Source organism: Pholis gunnellus, assembly GCF_910591455.1.
Source record: "Pholis gunnellus genome assembly, chromosome: 22".
Classification (NCBI taxonomy): Eukaryota; Metazoa; Chordata; class Actinopteri; order Perciformes; family Pholidae; genus Pholis; species Pholis gunnellus.
In genome coordinates, this window is record NC_136549.1 from 14,377,482 (window position 1) to 14,399,227 (window position 21,746).

The 21,746-nt window shown below is 43.0% G+C and overlaps 1 protein-coding gene across 2 annotated transcripts in view; it reads left to right on the forward strand.

The window, feature by feature from the left end:
- The window catches only part of ppfia2 (PTPRF interacting protein alpha 2), a gene marked incomplete at both ends in the record, with an annotated part of 135,661 nt that overhangs the window by 98,652 nt on the left and 15,263 nt on the right, over positions 1-21,746 (forward strand). The window contains 13 exons of one of the 2 annotated variants that reach the window (XM_079183916.1): positions 1,611-1,775; positions 2,328-2,402; positions 7,896-8,006; positions 11,367-11,588; positions 13,456-13,602; positions 15,810-15,944; positions 16,099-16,185; positions 16,627-16,710; positions 17,556-17,687; positions 17,784-17,846; positions 18,222-18,313; positions 20,612-20,744; positions 20,965-21,182. In XM_079183916.1, coding sequence (XP_079040042.1) covers positions 1,611-1,775; positions 2,328-2,402; positions 7,896-8,006; positions 11,367-11,588; positions 13,456-13,602; positions 15,810-15,944; positions 16,099-16,185; positions 16,627-16,710; positions 17,556-17,687; positions 17,784-17,846; positions 18,222-18,313; positions 20,612-20,744; positions 20,965-21,182 — 1,664 coding nt within the window. The remainder of the gene's footprint in view (positions 1-1,610; positions 1,776-2,327; positions 2,403-7,895; positions 8,007-11,366; positions 11,589-13,455; positions 13,603-15,809; positions 15,945-16,098; positions 16,186-16,626; positions 16,711-17,555; positions 17,688-17,783; positions 17,847-18,221; positions 18,314-20,611; positions 20,745-20,964; positions 21,183-21,746) is intronic. The other variant, XM_079183917.1, reaches the window with a different exon arrangement.

Consider the following 21,746-nt stretch of genomic DNA (forward strand, 5'->3'; position numbering starts at 1 on the left):
CACAGCTGTGAAGGCATGTGCAGGCAGTGAGTGGACCGAGGGGCTGGCGACCATTGTGACGGCAGCGGAGAGACATGTCGGTTGCTTCAGATGAGCGTCACAACTAAATGACGTGCGTGTAAATTCACAGACCGGAGTCAGACGAGATGAGACAGGCAAGCAGGAGGACGCTGTGGCTCTACCTCAGCAGGAACTCCATTCACTCCCTGATTGATTCAACAGCGGGCCTTTTGTTGAGTACGCATGTCGACATGATGGCTGCTGATGAGACTCTCAGAGACAGTTTGTCAGACGGACAAGAGACAAGACGGACTGGGTCTGTGCATGCACACACGTCGAACATTTGTCTGCAGATAAGAAACATTCGTTTGAGAACAAAGAGGAGACAGAATATTGTGAATTTTGTCCCTTTTGCTCTTAAAGTTGATGTTGTTTCCCATAGCAACAGATACAAACCAGATGCTCGAAGCTCTGAGTGCATGTTATCGATTACGTTTGGATTAGGGAGGGCATAGAGTAGTTTTTTACTTGATTTGGAACTATATATTCAAACTCACCTTCATCTTCATCCCTGTACACCGCATGCTCCGTTTTCTTAAATTAAATAGTTCCCAGTTCTCTCGAATAATTAGGTCACATCATGCTCGCTGTGTAATGCCAGTGAGGAAGACAATGCAGGCTCTACCAAGTGGTTGACCACATGGTACATTTAATCCGGCTGCAGCTTGTTTGGCAGCCGTCAATAAGAGACGTTTAGACGAACGAAGCGAAGGTGAGTCAGGAGTGAAGCCGGCGAGTTTCTTTCCAGTAAAGAGCAGGGAGGTCATTCGATCCTTATCATTGGATGTAATATTATGTCCTTGGACAATTTCCGAGAGGCAATGAAGTGTTGAGATCTGCGTCAACACCAAAACTGCTCCGGTGTTTCCGTGATCTGGCACCGATGATTCACAAGGGGAAATGAAAGAAGACGATCCTGTACGCTGATCTCAAACAGTAATGAATAATGTTTTATCTCTCCAGCCGAACGGGTGCTCTCTCTCTCCCAGTTCACATCCTGGTTGTTTACTCCTGGTTGTGGTTGTTGTGGTGTAGTTTTCCTGAAGTCAGCCCCCCAGCAGCTCTGCATCTCATCCTGTCTGTCCTTGTGAGGCAAGTCTGCTGGCAGTTGACTTGACATGCTTCCTACCTAGCAGCCTAGATTAGCATAATCCATTCTGGGCTCTGCTGGAAGGATTGCAGTTACTTGCATCTTTCATACCTCTACCTCTGAAAAGCCACAACATATGCAGCGAATGATCTTTAAAATAAAACATATTACTATAAATGAATGCACATCTGTTAAAAATATCCTCTTGCGCTGGGACTCTCATAACTCAGTTAAATAATATTGTTTTTATTATTTAAATGCTAGTCTGTTTATGTTGATTTTGAATTTAAATGTCCAAGAGCGAGCCTGACGAAGAATACATTACTTTTCTCATTCGGATTCTTTCACATTATTCCCACATTTTACCGGCTCTTGCCTTAACTATGCTGCTCTGAGGAGTATTTAATCTCCCAATAATAATAATAATGATGATGATGGTTTCTCCCGTGTGTCTCTCCAGCTACTGCTGGAGCATCTGGAGTGCCTGGTGTCCAGACACGAGCGGTCACTTCGCATGACGGTGGTGAAGCGGCAGGCTCAGTCTCCGTCGGGGGTCTCCAGTGAAGTTGAGGTCCTCAAAGCGCTCAAGTCCTTGTTCGAACACCATAAAGCTCTAGATGAGAAGGTAAGTCTCCATAGTAGTACCAGGAGTCAGTGTGTCTGCTGCATCGTGGTCCTTTATGTTTGTAATAAAAACTATAATTAAGTATCGAGTACACACATTGAAATCCGATTTGGGGGATTCGTGGGGAATCCCGACTCGGACCCTGGCTAACTTCTAATCCAGGATCAACCTCCTCAGAGATCTGGCATCCTATTGGGCGACCGGTCACCACGCGGACATAAGCTCCATCACAGCCGGGTCAATCCTAGAAGAAGACGAGCACGCTCAGAGGAAGAGAGTATCGTAGGAGGGGAATCTCCTCCCAGCAACTGATGCTTTAAAAGCATCAAAACGCTGCTTTGAAGCCACAGCAAAGTGTTTTTCTGAGGCTAAGGGAGGAAAAGAGGACAGCGTGTTTCTCTGCTGTGTTAACCCTTGATTACCTTTGACTGCAATTTAAAGAGGGAGTGCAACAACCTTTCACACCTTTTGCTCTTGAGTCCAGCTCAGTGCGAGTTAATAAGAGAGGAGATCTACAGATTCTTGATTTTCATTTCTTTCTTCTTTATTCAGGTAAGAGAGAGACTACGGGTGTCACTGGAGAGGGTGTCCGCCTTGGAGGAGGAGCTCACAGCAGCCAATGAGGAGGTAAGAGCTGCCACAGCTATTATGTCTAAGATAATGAATGATAGATATCGTACCAGGATGTTTATCGGGAAAAAAAATGTATATACATACAAACCTGATGAAGAAAAACGTTTTTTTTTTCAAAAACACATAATAAAAAGTCAGAAAACTAGAAAATGTAGCACATTGTACATATAAACATGAGTCCATATCCCCACTCACAGAACAAATGTGCAGAATGATGTGCTGCTTGTTTATCTGGATGTAAATCTGATACGTACTGTGATGTGTCCTGAATTATGTATCGGCTCATAAAACAACCACCTCTGCGGGCTTCACTCGCCCTCGCCTGTACGGGGGGAATAACTCAAAATATCACGGTGCACATGAGTGGCTGAGGCACAACGCTGACAGAAGAGTGGTCACTTCTGCAACGGTGGCCCCAACTCCTTCTCGACCTCCCGGCTCAGGCCGGCTGAAGTGCCAGAGCAGCTCTTGCATTGCTGATGGTTGTGTTCCAGCTGAGTAAAACCCTCAGGCTGGCACTTCACAGCCTGTCAGACATGCCGGTCTGACACCCAGGCCTAGAATAAAAAAGGCAGGGGGAGGAGGGGTGAAGATGAAGGGAGAGGGGAGTGAAGAGCAGAAGGGAGGAAGGTTGGGAGGCGTGTGAAGTGGGTGGAAGCCAGGACAGACGGCGAGAGGAGGAAATCCAAAAAAGGGTGAAATAGAGACGGCAGGCAGGTGGGAAGCAGAGGCAAGTGTGTGTGCGTGTGTGTGTGTGTGTGTGTGTGTTAATGAGTGTGCAGTCGGTCAGAGAACATCTGATGTGGTGAGGAGACGAGAGGGAAACGGAGAGGAAGGTTTGATAAACTGTGTGTTTGGATGGAAAGGCGGTCGAGCCGCTTGTTGTCTGAATCCAATATTAGATTGCTGCGTGATCAAATCACGTGACAGGCCGCTGGTTCCCAAAGCTGTCGCTCATTGTTCTTTTACAGCTTTGGCATAAAGTCAGCTTTTTTTAAACTCTAAAGTCTTTTGTGAGACATAGTCACGGTTACAGTAGATATTTCTTGTAAACGTTTAACACCACACTTGTCAGCGCGGTGGACAGATATGAGTGATTGGACCTTGAGGTGGTGGAAGAGTGCAGTTAGAGTAAAAATGTCCACGCTTCAGAGGCTCCAGGGAGGCGGGCGGAGCCGCCAGCCAGCCGCACCGGTAATTGATTTGTGATGGAGGTCTGGTGTGAGTGCCGTATACCCCCCCCCCCCCCCTCCCCGGGGGGGTTCGGACAACATGGCTGAAATCAGCGGCTTTTTGACCTCATGCAGTCACAGGTGCTTAAGTGGACGCACGCTGATTACTGCTGGTGATTGTAATCTGCTGTTATGGAACAGAATGTGTTGGAATTTATCTGAGAATAAATTGTTGTTTTATGTTTATTTATGGTGGATAATAGAGACTAATCAACACTGTGACACATTTTGAAAACATATTTGCCCGGGCTAGCTCAACGGCTAATTTGCACCTATAGTTTCATCTTAATTAGAGATGGCTAAAATAATAATAATATGAAAAACAGCTCATTTCTTTCACACATTTGATAAGAAAACGACACAAGAATCACCAATAAAATCAACAGTGAACATATACAGCAAATTCTAAATATAATAAATATGTTTAAAAAGGATTAGACAGAAGTAAATACTTACATAAAATCCTACTTTTTTCAATTATTTTAATAACTTAAATAATGAACTTATTTATCATATGTACACATTAATTACACAAACTCAACACAAAATGTTACCAAGTCATTTTTTGTTATTGTTGAGTTTGATTTCCTATATTAAATATTACTTTACAACAAATATATACATAATGAAATAAGCAAAAATCAAATTAAATGTTCAGAAAAACCACTTTAAATGCTCAGCAACACAGTTTAACTGACAGTGTCCTGTCACCACGAGCCAACGACCTCTTTAACGGTCATACGCTTTATTCAAACACCGCTACATCCTGATTGGTTCCCAGAAGGTCGTGACCTCACCGGGTTCCCAGCCAATTCAAACAAGCGAGAAGAGCACAGACGAAGCAGCGAGACGGACATCTTTCTTGTGAAATAAACAAAACTGTTTGCTGGAAATGTTGTGTTTATGTAAGACCCTTGAGACAAAATCGAATAAATTGTTTCACTTCTTTTCGGAAAAAACAACACTTTTAAGACTCAATAATGGAACATAGCTGAATAACATAGAGGAGGTCTGCCTTGGGACCAGTCAAGTCGAGGTAAGATTGAAGACTTTGTCTGTTGAAACAAATTTTTCATTGTCTAATCCCGCGTGGTAGCTCTCATATTCTTTGCAACAACGTCCCACGGTATCACAGGCACATTTAAACTCACAAAATGAAGGCCCTGTTATTTATTCTTTAGCTTCCAGGGCTTGTGTGTGTACATCTGTTGGTGACATGCATTCGTGATTGAGTATAATTCAAGTGCATCGCACCAGAACCGTGCACGACCCCAGCTCTCACCTTGACAGAATCAATCTTTTATACTTTAAGAACCCCCGCTCCACAAACCCTCACTTCACTCCTTCTCACATTTGATCCAATCCGTCCTTCACCACATTACCTCAGACAGTCGTCTCCGCCCAACGCTGAAGTGCTAAAGAGAGATAAGGAAATCACGATGCACTTCTTGTCCCTCTTCTCTCCCTCCGTCAGATGTCTTGCCTTTGATGCGAGGTAGATCAACATCAAAAAGAAAATAATAAGCGCCATGTTCATTTTACATCTTTCAAACTTCTCCTTTTTTTTTTTGTAATTTCAGAGCTGGAGATGCATCTGCAGCACTGCGCTCGTCATTTTCTTGTGTCTTTCTGTCCGGGGTGGTGTTAGAGTTTGATCTCTGGGCCGGATAAATTACAGGCAATCTCAGAATAATGGTGCAGAAACATACGGAGGCATAATTATGCCCTCGTTAAAAATAATGAACAGAAACGTTCTGCGGTTGGTGTGCAACAGGGAAGAAGAAGCCGAGCTGTTGCCAGTGAAGTCTGAGGCAGGGAATCATCTTTCACTGCCCTCTGTCCTCACTTTTAACAGATCCTGACTCTCACTTTGATGTTGCTGAGGACAGCTCAGGTTTTGAGTTTAAACCAGCTCAAAGTCCCTCGAGAGCATTGCTTGTTTTATCGACACTCTTGTCATTGATTGTCCCCGAACGCGTCCTTCGCTGTTTTTTTTATTCACTGCAAATATCTGTTGCGGAGAAAAATGCAATTTTCTCTCACTTCCCACGTCCTGATTTATTTGTCCTGAACAAAGATGACCTTGTCAACTCATTTTGATGCACACTGTATGCACACCATAGATTGTATTGTGATGCATCGAATAACAAACACACACTCCAGACTGCATGGAAATTGAAATCACCAACAAACCAAAAAAATGATTAACATGCAGATTTCAGAGGTTTTTGAGAGATTTAAGTATTTTCCAAAGCTGGTGAATAGTCATAGAGTCGAACCAGCATGATGCGTCTTTAATCACGTCGTGCTAACAGCACGGCACTTGTACTGTCGTCTGTGGTTGTTGTTGTTTCATGGCTGGTGCAGAGAACGAGAGTGGAATAAGTGGCCATGGAAATATAAAATAATCGTAATAAAATTGCACTCGCAAAGCCGAACTGTGGGATTTATTGCTGTCTGTTTAAAACATCCATCACATTTATACACTCACTCTACATTTTACGTCCAAATAAATGTCTGAACTGTTGGCTTGTCTACTACCTCCCTGAGGGTCTCACGTTTTGTGACTTTGACTTTGTTCATAGTGATGTCATGAGTTCTCAAATCTCAGCAATTACTTTGGTCTATACAATGGTATCATAATCAATAGGAAGGATGGCTAAATAGATAATCAGTGACAAGAATCAGGTTACTCTGCCTCCTCTTAGTGCTCCTGATGACATTTGCAAGATTCAACCACGCCTGAAAAAAACCCAAACCTATCAGAGGAGTCTCTCACGCAGCTGTCAATCACTGCTGGTACGCCCCGATCCAACTGTCAAACTGTCCAACTCATCAAATATGAATCAAGACTACCGCCACATCCTCAAGAAGAAAGCACCAGCCGCTGGGCCGCTCTTGGTTTCTGCTCGAGCGTTTTCAACATGGCCGCCGGGTCGTAAGCTTTATCATTTTACACCTAAATTGTACACTAAAACATTTGACAGAACCGTAATTCATTTTAGACCGGCACTGCGTAGTTTGACAGCTTTTGATCAGAGCTCACAAGCTTCACGAGCGGTAACTGACAGCCGCATTAGAGACTCCTCGCCTCTGATTGGTTGTTTTCCTTTTGGCGCGGTGGGATCTTGCAAATGCCATTAGGAGCACTACAAAGAGGCAGAGGAACCTGATTTCATCACAGGTCATCTGTGTCAAGCCCTGCTGCCAGGATATAATGACAGTTTGAGCAAATATGTTGAAAGAAATTGTTATAAAAGTTACCAACTGCACCTTTAAGTTGCCAAAAACTTGGATGGAGTTTGGTTAAAAAAAAGGAGGTAATGCATAAGAGCTCTAACATAATAGTTTATTTTATGTAACAAAAAAAGAAAATGTCCTGAAAGCCGACCAAAATAGTGTAAGACAGGGAAAAGAGAGAGCGACTGGCTCACTGCCACCACATAGAGCGGTCGAGCAGACAGACAGGTAAACTGGGAGAAGGGCTTCCAGAGGGTCAAAGGTTGTGAGGCTCACACTAGAGCTGTGTGATTTACAAAACAACTGCAGTGTTTTTACAAGCTGCACTGAAGTAAGAGGGGGATGTTTCGCAGGAAGGTTTTGGTATAGGTCACGTTTGATGGTTTGCCTGCTTCAAAGTTCTACATGCATCTTACTCCCTCAAGGTTCAGTGTTCTGGGTGAAACAAGAGGCAGCACGAAGTCTCAGGAGCTTCAAGTTGTTTATGAGAGACGAGTAGCAGCCAAGCACAGAACCCGGTCGAGCTTTCTCTTCCCCATCGTGAGCAGAGCGATAATCACACGGTGTCTGTGAAGGAAGAACCTAATTATTGTTGTTGTCGGTCACCCCTCTGACAGGATTATGACTTCGGGGACAGTCGCTGAAGGTGGTGAAACGAGACACGCGGTCCACAGAACACGATAATTACAGTGATTTTATCAGCGCTCACGTGCTTCCTGTTTTACGTTGGTTAAAGTCACGCTCCATAAATTCCTACGGAGAGGCACATACTGTATTTTACTAGTGTTGCATAAGAGGGAAATGTCTTTATGCTGATTGGCTAATTTCACGTTCACACATTGAGGTTTCAACATGTTCTTCTGTGTGCAAAGCCACATTGAAGGAAATGCAATATTGCATATTAAAACCGTCTGATCTTGTTTTTGTTTTTTTTATCTCAGCTTAACCTCCAAAATCAGCTGTTTGTATAGTATTCTGACCGGCTCTAATCTGTGCGCTTGTTGCCGTCCTGCAGATCGTGGCCTTAAGGGAACAAAATGCTCACATTCAGAGAAAAGTGGCTTCCGGGGACGGAGGGGAGGACTTACTGGACGGCAGTGAAGCTCAACAGAAGCTTCATGGCAAGGTGAGCCTCTTCGATAATTAAATAGAATATTTAAACGCAGCGATGGACACACACAGGTTTTTGTTTGAACCTTAATCCTGGCTACAATAGTGGATACTGTCATCTTTACCTAACGAACATGTAGCATGTCAACATGTAGGAGATGTTCAGAAAAGCTCTGTGGACCGTTCCTGAAGAGAGGGCTAGATGGGTTCAGAATCCGTCCTAAAGAGCTCACCACACTGCCAAAAACATCCCAAAATACTTCATGAAAAATTGAAATCTGCCAACACAGTTTCAAGCTTCATATTGAATTTTATAAAGTTCCAAGTTAAAGATGTTTGAAACTAGACTATGCATTTTTAAAGAAGACTCAGTTGGTGTTTATTAAATTAGGAATGCAATGAAAATTCTTACAGTAAAACATCTACAAGCAACATAACCTATGTGGGCTGCCAATTATCATTTTCAAATACCCTCAATTTCGAAATCACAGTGTGGTGCTGTTGCAGGAATAATTCCTGCACGGTGAGTTCCTGCTGGTGTTTTAATTGTCAGTACAACGTTATTAAAGATGTCTTTAAGCTCTCACACACTTCGATCTGCTGGTGTTCTGAAGGTGACCCACAGTCAAACGAGAGCTCTTGCTGCGACCTCAGCCTCTCCTATTATGCAGCAGCACTCGTGGACCTGCATAGCTGAATACTAAATCTCCCTCTGATTATTCATTCAAAGACAAAGAGGTGTAACTGCAACTCCACATTTACAAAACAGACCAGAGCCCCAAAAACCACCGACTCCAAATCCCAAAGCAGACTTCCCAAAATCCTGTTAGCATGCAGACAGCGGCATCTGCATCTTACAGGATACCTGGGCAGATCAATGGAGACGCTATTGCTCGACCGGTGTGCTGGAGGAAGGGGAGATGGGGGAGGGAGGCTGGGAGCAAAAAGACGAAGGGTGTGTTGTGCAGAGGGAGGAGGCTAATGAGGAGACGGCTGTCGTCTGCCCTGTTTAGTGAAGATAAAAAAAAGAGTGAAAATGAACGTGTGTATTTTCATTCGTGTGCATGTTTTGCAAAATACATTTGAATGTGTGTGTTTCGGCGAGAGTGAGGGCTGGTGATTTAGTGCAGTCACAGGGACTGACAGACGTGGCAGCGGCTGCCATCAAGGGGGGGAATGACAACCCACAAAGCACACGTCTTCCTGGCAGCTCAACCCTCTCCAGTTGATTGTCACGTGTCCTTTGGTCGTTAATGTGACAGGTGGAGAGAGGTCGGGGAGGGGGGGGGAGGGGGGGAGAGGGGGGGAGGGGGAGGGAGGAGGGAAGAAAGCGCAGCTCTTGAAGTGCATATTGACCCATCGAGCTCTCAAACCTGTAGCGTGGACCTGGGGCTGCCTGATAACCAGCTAATGCAGTCTGACAGATGAGGCCTTCTGCTTCACCGTTTTACATTATTCATTCCAGCACCGGGCCGGTTCTGCTTCAGTTTCATTGCCCATCAACCCCAGAGAACAGATTTACTGATGTTCTCTACCTTTTACCGAACCTATTACCTTTTACTTTTGTAAAACAAGAAATTAGTCTTTGCAGAGATGGATAGGCGGTTAAATAAAACTAATTTGAGAAGAGAAAAAAACGCGTATATAGCGAGTATATATAATGATGTGTAAGTGATATGGCGTGAACAAGGCGTTACATTTGCATAACATTCTATGTAAATGATGGTAAAACAAAATCACATAAAGAAAAAGGGAGTAGTGATATCTTTTATGTGGAATTTCACCAAACATGTTTTTATGACCAAAGTAACTTTTGTTTGTGGTGCTCAACATTTAGAAGCTACATTTTAAGAAATCAAAAAGATGAATAACACTAACTGTAAATACTTGTTAACAAATTAGTAGGGACTATTTGAAAGAAAGTAGACCTATCTTCATTGTTTCTCATAAAAGAAACAATGTTTGTAGATGTAATATTTCACTGTTGTGAGGATGTATCTATAACCAGGGCCAATAGAAACAAAACTCTGCTTATCTCTACTAAAGGTAAGGGAGACAATGTGTTTTGTAATTTGGGTGAACTAACATTTAAAAATGTAGCGGCTCATGTGGACGCACAACTTTGTCTAAACTCTAATAAAAAAAGAGAGAACATGTAAACTCTCAGTCTTGTAAAACGGGTGTCTGAGCACAATAAAGGGAGCCACGGCTGCATAATGTATCATCTGCGGGTCTGACATTTTGCAATAAAGTAGAGCTAAATCCTTAAAGTTGGTCCTTTTTATGAGAGCAGGCCCAGTGCGGGAGCGCCGGTATTAAAATCAGTGGTGTGATTTAGTGGGTCTTGTTCGCTGCTCGGGTGAATCATTGATCACAGGCAGCAGGCGGAGAGGCCCAATTAGGTTTGTCCTCTCAGATGGATGGCCGAGGACGGGCAGCTGGGCCCGATACAGCGGCGAGAGAGAGAGAGAGACGGAGAATAAAGAGATCACTTTTGCCTGATTTACAATAATTACATTTGAATAAAGAGAACGCTGTGTTGTGTAAAAGCTGCATTCAGTGCCGTCAGAGGAGACGTGTTATTTAGCGGCGATAATAAAGTTGTTTTCTGATGCGTTATCTTTTGGCTCCAAAGCCCTGCTTAAGTTAGATCTCTCTGGCATCCCCCTCATTAATCTACCTCATGCAGAGACCCGCAGAGTGGGAACTCAGCGAAACCTAATCATGTTACTGATGCAAGTGTCAAAGCAATTTTTTTTCCAGCGGAGTCTGGAGTGATTCTCTGTCGCCATCCGAAATCAAAGCAGGGGACGAGCCGAAAGCCTTGAGCTCCTGAACTTGAATTTATTAGAGTGCTAATGTGTGTAACTCTCCAAAGAAGAAATGCTACCTGAAGTGGCAGCGACACTGATTTCTCAAGACCCCACTTCAATACACCCCAGGACGCCGGGGCAAATCAGAAATGAGTTTTGTCACCTGTTGCATTTTCAATGCTAATGTTTCTATTTTCCTGCATTCTTAAGTCGAATTTCTGTTTTTAGCATTTGATGTTTGCAATTACTTTTTTTCTCACTCCCCATGTGGTTAAAACACATTTTCTAAAAGCGAAATCTGTACAATAATGTGTGTTTAAAGCTGCTAGATTGTTGATTTGATTTATTCATGCGCTGTATGTGTCCTAAACCAAATGGTTCCTACAAGACACTAAACAACAAAGAAGATAGCGTATCCAAGATGTGCACATTATGAAAGACCAAACAATCCAGGACTGTATTTGTTGAAATCCAGACCCCGAGTAAACTCTATGAGGGACAATGGAATCATTTTGCTGTCAAACTGAAGCTAAAGTTGCTTTTTCTCCTCTCTCCCCCCACAGCGTCTGTCCAACGGCTCTCTGGAGTCGGCCCATGACGCGAGCCAGGTGGTGGAGCTGCAGGACCTGCTGGAGAAGCAGAACTACGAGCTGGCCCAGATGAAGGAGCGCATGTCCTCCCTCTCCTCCCGGGTCTCCGAGGTTGAGCAGGAGCTGGAGACGGCCCGGAAGGACCTCATCAAGTCCGAGGAGATGAACATCAAGTACCAGAGGGACATCAAAGAGGTTACAGCACGCACACACACATTAGGGACAGAGAGAAGCACGCACGCACACACATTTGCAAAGGGAATAACAGAGACATCAAAGAGAGACAGCAGTGGTTTAAAAAAAGCTTCTATTTGCATAAACTCTCACACTCCCTCTTTATGACTATGTATTTCTCACACACACACAAACACATGCAAGCACAATTAAAGGCACACTGCTTCTTTAAAGCACACATTTTTGGTAGCACCGTCTATTACGCCCATGTCTATATTGCATTATAAACATACTTATATAAGTAGTTTCAAACACTCATAAATATTAATAATGCTTTGTGATAATAATCAAAACACATTATAAAGCATTTTATAGAGACTTTTAGGGTCATATACCAAAAAACTTTATTATTGCTGCTCATTCACTGACTTTTTTTTGCAAGGATCATAATGTATTATAATTCCTGTAGTTGTAATATATAATAATCTCTTTATAAATGCATTATAGTCACTGTTATAATGCATGATCATGTGATTATAAGTTACTCTAAGATCTAAAGATTATAAAGTATTACGAGTATTATTATGATGTCAGCAAGTGACGAGTAATTATAACCCTATTGGTCATTATAAAATGCTTTATAATGTGGATGATCATTATTATAATGCATTATGAATATGCATCAGTGCTTATAACTATAATTAAACAGTACTATAAGCAAAATATAACATAAGTATGTTTATCATGCATAATAGATTTGGGCGGCATTGAAAGTTTTATGCAATTAAAAAGAAAAAACATCTTTACAACAATTACACGCAAGCAAGTGAATCCTACAACTATAACAGACAAACAGACAGACCCCAGTAGGCTACATAAACACTTCTCAAGGACACACACTAACACTTAAGATTTTAAATTAAAATCCAAGAAAAACAAGCAGCTGCTTTTGCATCTGCCTCTGTTTGGTTCTTAAACACAATTTCAAGCTAAAGTGCCGACGTGTAAAGCTTCAAACCAGCCAGTTAAATGCCACTTTCCTGGAGAAATGAGACTGTTTGTGTCATACTTTGGCAATCAAGGAGCCCAATCATAAGCCAATTCGGTATACGTCTGTTGAGGTGGATGCCAGTGAAGTGGAATGGATATGAATATAAGATACCCCCCCCCCCCCTGGCCCTCGGCTGATATTGCTATTGATTGCTAACGATGCAGGCAGAGGCAGTGATTAGGTCCTGGAGCAAACTTGGATTTATCGGACCGACCCTTCGTTATTACTCTGCTCTGCCTCCTCTGAGAGCAGCAGATTATTCGGCTCTCCCAAGGAACACCACTTTTTGTGTGGTTTTTGAAACCACATGTGCTCGCATGAGTTTGTATCTGCAGCAATTCCCCATGCAGGAAATGAGCTCTCAGAGATAATGTTGCCGTCATGAGGGGGGGCCTTGTTTCATGGCAGCAGCAGTGTGAGATACAAGATCACAGCTGTGTGATTGTACTTTATGAAGCTTTTGTCTTATTTAGTATTTGACTTGTGTCTGGTGATTATACCCTGGTCCTGTCAGAAATGGAGCTAATCTTATAACAAGAGCTTTATTGTAAACGTGTGAGGGCTTCTGGACATCTTATGCTTTTGTAGTCATTACAGAAGTATTTGTAATAATAGCGCGCTGTAATGAAATGATGGGGCCTTTTTTAATTAAGCCTCCTCTGAGTTTACAAACCAGAGTTAGAGCTGTAGGTGACCAAAGAAAGTCGAAGAAACTTTTTGCCCTCTCGTCAAAATGCTCACCAGTGGAGGAGACAATGCCCAAATGGTTTTATGAATGCTCTCATCTTTATTTTCTTTTATGCTCTGATTGCTCTGACTATGTGGGTCTGCTTGCAGGCCATGTGTCAGAAAGAGGACATGGAGGAGCGGATCGTAACTTTGGAAAAGCGCTACCTAAGCGCCCAACGGGAGTCCACCTCGGTGCACGACATCAACGACAAGCTGGAGAACGAGTTGGCCAATAAGGAGGCGTTCCTCAGACAGGTCTGTATTGTGTTGTGTGTGATCGTCAACCTTGAGAGATTATCATGGTGCTGCGTTTTTTCAGTTTTAGCTTCAAAACTGATCATTTTTGTCACATTGAGGGTCCAGGTGGCTGCTGAAATGGACCATTCAGAGCTGAAAAAATGACAGACATTTTTGGGATTCAGAAAATTATTGAACGTGGATGTGCAGCTGGTTGTGTTAGATAGATGCTTCCCGTCAGATAACAAAGCCCTTAGAGCTGATCCACAGAGGTTTCGGCAATGAGAAAACCTCTTGACATTGTACCAAATAAGGTCAGAGGAAATTACCACCGGGGAAGGGCTTTTGATGGTTTTACTTAAATGTTTACTTTGAGCAGATGCACACGGCTGAAAGTCATCTTCAGAACTTATGTAACGCTGTACAATCTGACAAAGCAATGATACCAATTTACTCTCCTTTTGATTCTTCTTTGCAGCCAATTAGATAAATTGCCCGGCCATAGAAGATTGAGTGACATTTCCCTGTGCACAGGCTGATCTCTGGAAGGAGAGACAGAACGTCTCACTAATATGAGCAGAAGTAATCCTGAGCGCACACTGACACCAAGAGACACACAAAGCATCCTTTGGCTTTGCTGTCAAGAAAGTTGCTCAGACACCAAGCAATTTAAGCTAAGCTAAGCTAACTGGCTGCTGGCTCTGGCTGCACATTTACAGTACAGACATTAAAACCAATCTGCACATCGAACGCTCTGCAAGAAAACGTCTTCCCTACACATCAAATGCTGTTGTTGGTCATTCAGAGTCAGGTTTCTGTTTGTACACAACCAACTATGAGCGCCAAGTCGACTAAGAGACCACTCTGCAAATTAGATGCATCCAGAAGCGTCCTCGGAACGTACAGAAATAACCTCTAAAGCCTTTGGGTTTAAGCTCCCGCTACCGCACACAATCACACTTCCTCGCTGGCAGTGTAATGAGTTTACTTGTTGTTGTGCCAGAAGTTGAACCCCGGGATCTGGCCGCTGATGTTTGAAGATGAGTTGTTCAGGGGATGTAGGCTTGGGCATCGCGACAGAAGGGATGAAGGGATGAGAAGGAAATGCAAGCAAATGCAAAAAAAAGGAAAGATGGATGGATGGAAGGAAGGAAGGGCATCTAGGGAGAGTGTTGTAAACAAAAACACACTGTCATGCTTCCCCAGTGTCATGTCAGACACCAGTGGGTGTCGGGTGATAGAAAATATCACTGACACACACAATGCAGCCCTGGCCCTCTCCAGTCTAATTATTGCTTATTGAGCTGCCAGGCCCGATGCTTTGGGGAGCAGAGCATCTGTCGCTGATGGCAAAGGCTGCCAAGACAGCCCCGACAAAAAAAAGAGTCTTAAAACTGATCTGAACCCCGAGGAAGGCAAGGAGAGAAGTCTTAACATGCGACGGGGAACAACAAGTCACTTGGTGACATCCTCACTGAATGCCGGGTTTGATTTGCATCTTTATAATGCATCTGAATGCCTAATCAGGGCAATTACTGGTATCTGCTGTTTAAAAGTTGCCACTGTCACTGTTGGCGAGTGCAGAGCTGCTGCTACTCTGACTCTGTTATGGTGCTATTTTGAAGAAGATTTGAGGCACGCTGCCAAAAGCCTTCAGTAGCCAGTCCTCCTACTAAAGATATCTGTGATTCTATTCTCTACCAGGCGAGGATGCTCTGCTGACATCAAAATGATTCACATTCACAGGCAGTTTTTTATTATTATTATATGCCAGAACAGGGAAGAAAACAAATCCTGTGAACTGCACAAATGTACGTCCTCTGCACGTCCTTTGGTGGTCCATGTGGACAAAAGTCTTTTTAGAAAACCTCTCCTTTTACTGCAGCAGGGTCTGACCGACTGTCCCGCTCAGTCCTGGTTCTGGTTCTTCCGTGCCTCCCTTCGAGTCAAAAAATACGGGCTGGGTCTCCAGCAGCGTGGTGTCGGCAAAGCGAGGAGACGCTGCTGCCGGGCACGGAGCTCTCACCTCACAAGCATTAAGAATAACTATATAGAAAGAGCCAATCCTCTCTCTGATGGTCTCGTTTACTTAAATATAGGAGTTCCTCACGGAAACTTTAACTACATTTTATTGGGGAACTCACAGAAAGCGATATTTCCTAAATCTTCTGCATGACTACCTGCTAATATCCTTGATGTGTGTGTGTGTGTGTGTGTGTGCACAGATGGAGGAGAAGAACAGGCAGCTACAGGAGAGGCTGGAGCTTGCAGAGCAGAAGCTCCAGCAGACCATGAGGAAAGCGGAGACGCTGCCGGAGGTAGAGGCTGAACTGGCCCAGAGGATAGCGGCCCTCACCAAGGTAGGAACGCACACACACACACACATTAACACACACACTGTTGACACATTCCCACAGATGCCCTCGTCTCTAGATTTGTTTCTATACCTGTGTGCACATGGTGTCGTGTCATGACTTTCAACATGTCCCTCTCCTCTCTCACTTGGCCACGTAGTCTGACTCCAGCTCCTCTTCCTCCCCCGATGATTATCACTTTGTTATGGAAGCTAAACTCCAAGACATGAACTCCATTCTTAGGAAGGTAGTCCCACAGGCCATCACAGCTACTGCCAGTTCCTGTAGAGAGCAGATTTCATTCATTTATCTTATTAGTGTTTCGTGGCGAGCGTGTTTACTGGGATTCTGCTCTGGCTGTTCTGCCACCATGGGACAGCTGCATGGCACTTCTGGCTGGAGCTCATACTTGGCAGTGCTGGAGGAGCTCTCTTCCTCTTTCATTCTGTCCTTTGGTGGCCTCGTTCTCCATCCCTCTCCTTGTCACTCTTCTGTTCTGTTTCAACCGGCTCTCTCTCTCCTGTTATGCTTTAAAGCAATAGTCATCCCATCTTTGATTTTTTGGGGTAGAGGCTTTGGCTTGTGTCGTCGCCACTGCTTTTTTCTTTGTTTGCCCGTCAGGCTGTCAAACACGCAGATCATCGCGCTCCTTTCTTTTTGTCCTGTCTATGCTGTGATCCATCTGTAGGCGGAGGAGCGTCACGGGAGCATTGAGGAGCGAATGAGGCACTTGGAATGCCAGCTGGAGGAGAAGAACCAGGAGCTGCTACGGGTGAGTCACCGCAGAGGCGTCGTGCCAGGCAACGCTAACCAGGCGGCCACTCCTGCAAGAGCATGACAGCTTGAGGCGACCGATGACACATTGTCTGATTTATCAGCACCGACACTGGACCAAATCAATGTTTCACACACTACGGTGATAGAATGATTTGTAAAATGCTCAAAAACGATGCAACGATGTACGACTTATTATAGCTCGCATTAGCATCTTCAAGTAGATCCCCAGTTTGGGAGAGAGAAGTGTATGAAATATAGTTTTTCCTGCTAGATGTGCACGTCTAGCAGGATATTAACCTGATTTGAACCTTGAATTGGTAAAGTTAGATATCATCATTTATTGTTGTTCACATCGAGATGCAGTCGAGAAGATCTTGTTGGAATTGAGGGATTTCACCAGGTACAAAACTTGCTAAAACGACAGAACCAGCTGTATGCTTCAACAACACATCTAATTGCAAAATCCACCCCAAGACGAGACATTCCTTGCTTCCTCAGTACCGTCCCTTTAAAGCAGCAAGTTAGGATCACAAGAATATTGACCAGATATGATGTTTTACTGCACAGAAGTATGTTCATTTTTCAGACTTTACTATGTTTTTTATTGCAACATACTTGGGTATTTCTTGCATTTAAAAAAATATAACAAAACTCATATATCTTGTAATTGCCACAACTTTGTAGACAAATTATTTGCAGGGCAAAACAGTTGGAATCACAGCCTTAAAGTAACCAGAAGTTCTTTCTGCAAATATTTTGAAAGGCTTATGGCCACATTTTCTAAAGTCTGTGGAAATAACTTTGAATTTCAACTCTTCGTGTGTACTTCAATCCCTCCAGGCTCGACAGAGAGAAAAGATGAACGAGGAGCACAACAAGCGACTCTCGGACACGGTGGACAGACTCCTCACAGAGTCCAACGAGCGGCTTCAGCTCCACCTGAAGGAGAGGATGGCGGCTCTAGAAGAGAAGGTAAAAGCTGGCTGTTCGACATCAGTTCTGTCCGATGAATGTCAGGAGGAGGTGGATTTTCTCACCTCTTGACTTTATTTTCTCCTCTCTTTGCAGAATGTGTTAATCCAAGACTCTGAAGGTTACAGAAAACAGTACGAAGATTCAATCCATGAAAAAGTAGGTTGCAGAGATCAGTAAATGATGACCACGTCTTTTTCTTTAGTCTCCTACATTTTACATGAGGTTGCTTTAATTAGTGCATTTTAAAAGAAAAATAACGAGGTTAGTTTTGGGCAATATTTTCATTTTTTATAAAACTCTGCAGTTGAATAATCATAAACTACCCACATGGGGAATGATAGCGGGATGAATTTAACAAGCAGTGTGGAAAGCACGGGAAAGTGTCACGACGTTAGATAGTAAACAGCAATATGATGATAATCAGCCCCGATGGCTCTCGGCCGCGTCGCTCCACAGTGCTGACATGCACCAATATGACCACTGTACCATTCACCGTCCTGTAACGACATCTCGTCAAATTGTTTCGTCCAGACACATCTGGCAGAGGAGATCGACAAACTGAGATCAGAGCTGGACCAATTCAGATTGAGGGCAGGCTCCCTCACAGAACCCACCCTGTCACGGTACGATGGCTGTGTGTGTGTTTGTGTTTGTGTTTGTGTGTGTGTGTGTGTGTGTGTGTGTATTAAGGTTTGTCTTTATGAGTTTTTTGCTGGCCTGTATTATTTTAACACTGAAGCCATATATGACTTAAGAACACTGGACCCTGAAACTCGTCACTGAACTCTGAACATACATTAGCATCTGCTGCACTTATTTACTGCCACGGGACAATCTGCAATGCATTATGCGTGATTTAGCCATTAAATTGACAACCAATATTTACAAAGAAAGGCGAGTTTTAACCAGTCTGGTGCTTCTAAGATATGGGTCCAAACAAAAGTTGGATTCAGTTCGCTGGAGTTCGGGAGCACACAGACAATTAAGTAACCGCATGAAACCAAGATGGGTCCAAACATTCGTCAGTATTTGGACTCAAACTCAAACTATCCCAGAGTCGAGAAGTAGACTCAAGAAAAAGATTCTTCACATAGTTATAATCAAGGAAGCATCTCCATTACTTTATCGGATGACATTGACTGGTTAAGAACCAGTAGAAATTTGATAAAAGTATAACCGATCTAACCAAAGTTTGTGTATGTAACAGGACGCACATAAAATGCTGGAAAGCAGATATACTCTCTCCAGTAGCGGTCCTGTTATTTTATCTGTCACAGATGAAACAATTTGCTCTGCACTATTGTTAGAGACACTAGTACCACTGAACTCTCCATATCTATTCTTGGATGTTTTCTGGCTTCCTTTTCATGCTGCATGCAGTTCTAATATTACAGTTCTGATGTGTTGACTGTAGCAGCCTTAATCTCCTCCATAGACAAACAATTTGCAGCCATAGAGGCATGCATAATGAACGCTGGTCCTTCAAGAAGTACACTTAACACCACATCATTGTGACTATTAGGTACGCTTGAGGTACCCAAACACAAGATTTGATTGGTTTACTCTCTGCATTCCTGTCAACTTTACCATATCATTTTTGTTGTGTCCCATCTGTATCAATATGGAGTCAATATTGAATGCACATAGAAGGATACACAAATGTATTTCCTGATGCACATGTATACATACATATGTTCAATGCATGCACAAAGTATATTAGTGCAAAACAAATCCACAAATAAAATATAAGGTTCTCAAATGTATTTGTTATGCACACACACACACACACACACACACATATCTCTTGTTTTAAATAAATGTAATAGAAATCCATTAATACTTTTAAAAGTATTAATTAGTATTAGTACAAAAACATTTGGGTTGTTACATTGATAAAATTATTATTGAACAGGGAATTATTCGTAGCCAATCAGAAGTCTCCGTTCGTTTCAGCCAATCACGTGAGCGTAGATGCGACAGCGTAATTATCTACGATTTACTGCAATCACCTGTAACGCGAATCATGTAACGTTAATCATAAACCCGCGGGTACTATGAACACATATGGTCTAGCAGTGTGAGTAATAACTGTCTTCGCGTGCATGATTAAATATGTTTCAGTTATGAATGCTTGCTATGTTAGCGATGTGGCATTTAACACTAGTAGCTAACAAGTTACTTTAGCTATGTAATGCTAATAGACAACATAGGATCGTTAGCTAGCTGTTAGCTAACATCAGTAAGTTAAATCACTTGTTAAAGTTCACCTGGTTACATGCAATAAGATAAGTTGCTAGCAAACCATGTAAATAAATGGGCAGTTAGCTAGCTAGCTTGTAGTGCTCACATTGACCACATGGTTGTGATGATTCGCTGTATACACAATGCTAGCTAACATAGCTACTTAGCGTGTATATACTGCTAGCAACTTATTTATTGCATATATTTAAACTGGTAAGTTATTTGTAGGGTTGTTGTCTAAAGGTATTAGAGTCATAAAGCTAATGATCCTAGGTTGTGTATTAGCATTATATAGCTAAGTTAACTTGTTAGCTAACCCTAGTGTTAATGCCACTTAGCTAACATAGCAAGCATTCATAACTTAACAATGTGTTCACTCAGTTGTAGGTGCAGGAATGTAACATCCAAATATGTTACTTGAGAGATATTTGTGTCTGCATCAGAAATACATCTGTTTTTTGAATATATATATAGGGATTTTTTTATAGACAACAATAACTACTTATGTTTTAGTGAAGGGACTGATTAAACTCCATATTTGTAATCTCCTTCATAGCTCAGGCAAAGTCTTTGTGTAAGATGCTGTCCATCTTCAACATCAGTGACTCAGAAGATGTGTTAGTGTAGGCACACACCAGGTAACATGAGGTGCAACATTACTCATGAAAGTTGTTTCTCAGGTCTCATCTGGACACGTCAACTGAGCTCCGATTCTCGCTGGGATCTCTGGCTGAAACCCAGTCGGACCACTACCGTTCAGCCAAGGTTATCCGGCGACCGAGGAGAGGTAGGCTGGGTCTGCATGAAACCAAGGTGAGCTGCAAGTTAAGATATGATCTCAGTCACTCATACTTGTGCAACTTTGGTGATGAGACTGCAACAGTCCCTGCCAAAACATATCAGGGCTAGTGTCGGCTTTATATGTTATTTTAGAGGATAATGATGTGTGCTCTCAGGCTACAACTAAGGCCACTTTTTTAAAAATGTATTATATCCGAAGCTCTTCCTATTTTGTCCCCGTCTTTGTGTGCAGGCTAAGTCGCTGGGGGAGCATGAATGGCGCTCGCAGCAGCTCGGGGTTCTGGGAGGCCACCACTTCGAGAGCGACACGGAGATGTCCGACATCGATGACGACGACAGGGAAACGTTGTTTAGCTCCATGGACATGCTCTCGCCCAGCGGCCACTCCGATGCACAAACTCTGGCCATGATGCTGCAGGAGCAGCTGGACGCCATCAACAAGGAGATTCGGTACCTGACACTGTGCAGTGTTAATTAAATATAAAAAGGCCAGATTCCCAGAGCTATTGATTTCCTTCCGTTACTTATTGTGTTCCTAATCCATTTGACTTTAAACCAAGTTAGCTCTTGATATGTTTTTAAGATCATGTCCTGGAAAGCTTTGCCTTTTTATTCCGTATAATCCACCCATAAGCCCTTTTTATCACTATGTTCTAGACCAGGGGTGGCCAACCAGTCAGAGACCAAGAGCCACATTTTTTACTGTGTTACCGCAAAGAGCCACATCATACACATGGGCACACATGAACATCACCCTATCCCTTCCTCACACACACACATACATTTGCTCAGCCAGATTTATTGTAAATGTCACACACCAATATGATAATGACAGAAATTGACTCCTAAGACCACAGGCCAGTCATTTTCAACAATGAACATTGTGTACACTGTCTCACACAGACAAACTCTCAGTTCAACCAAGTCCACAAACAAAAATATAATAATTTACAATAGTGTTTTTCTTTTACTATGCATGTTACTTAGTGGGACTTCTGGCATTCCTTGCCTTGA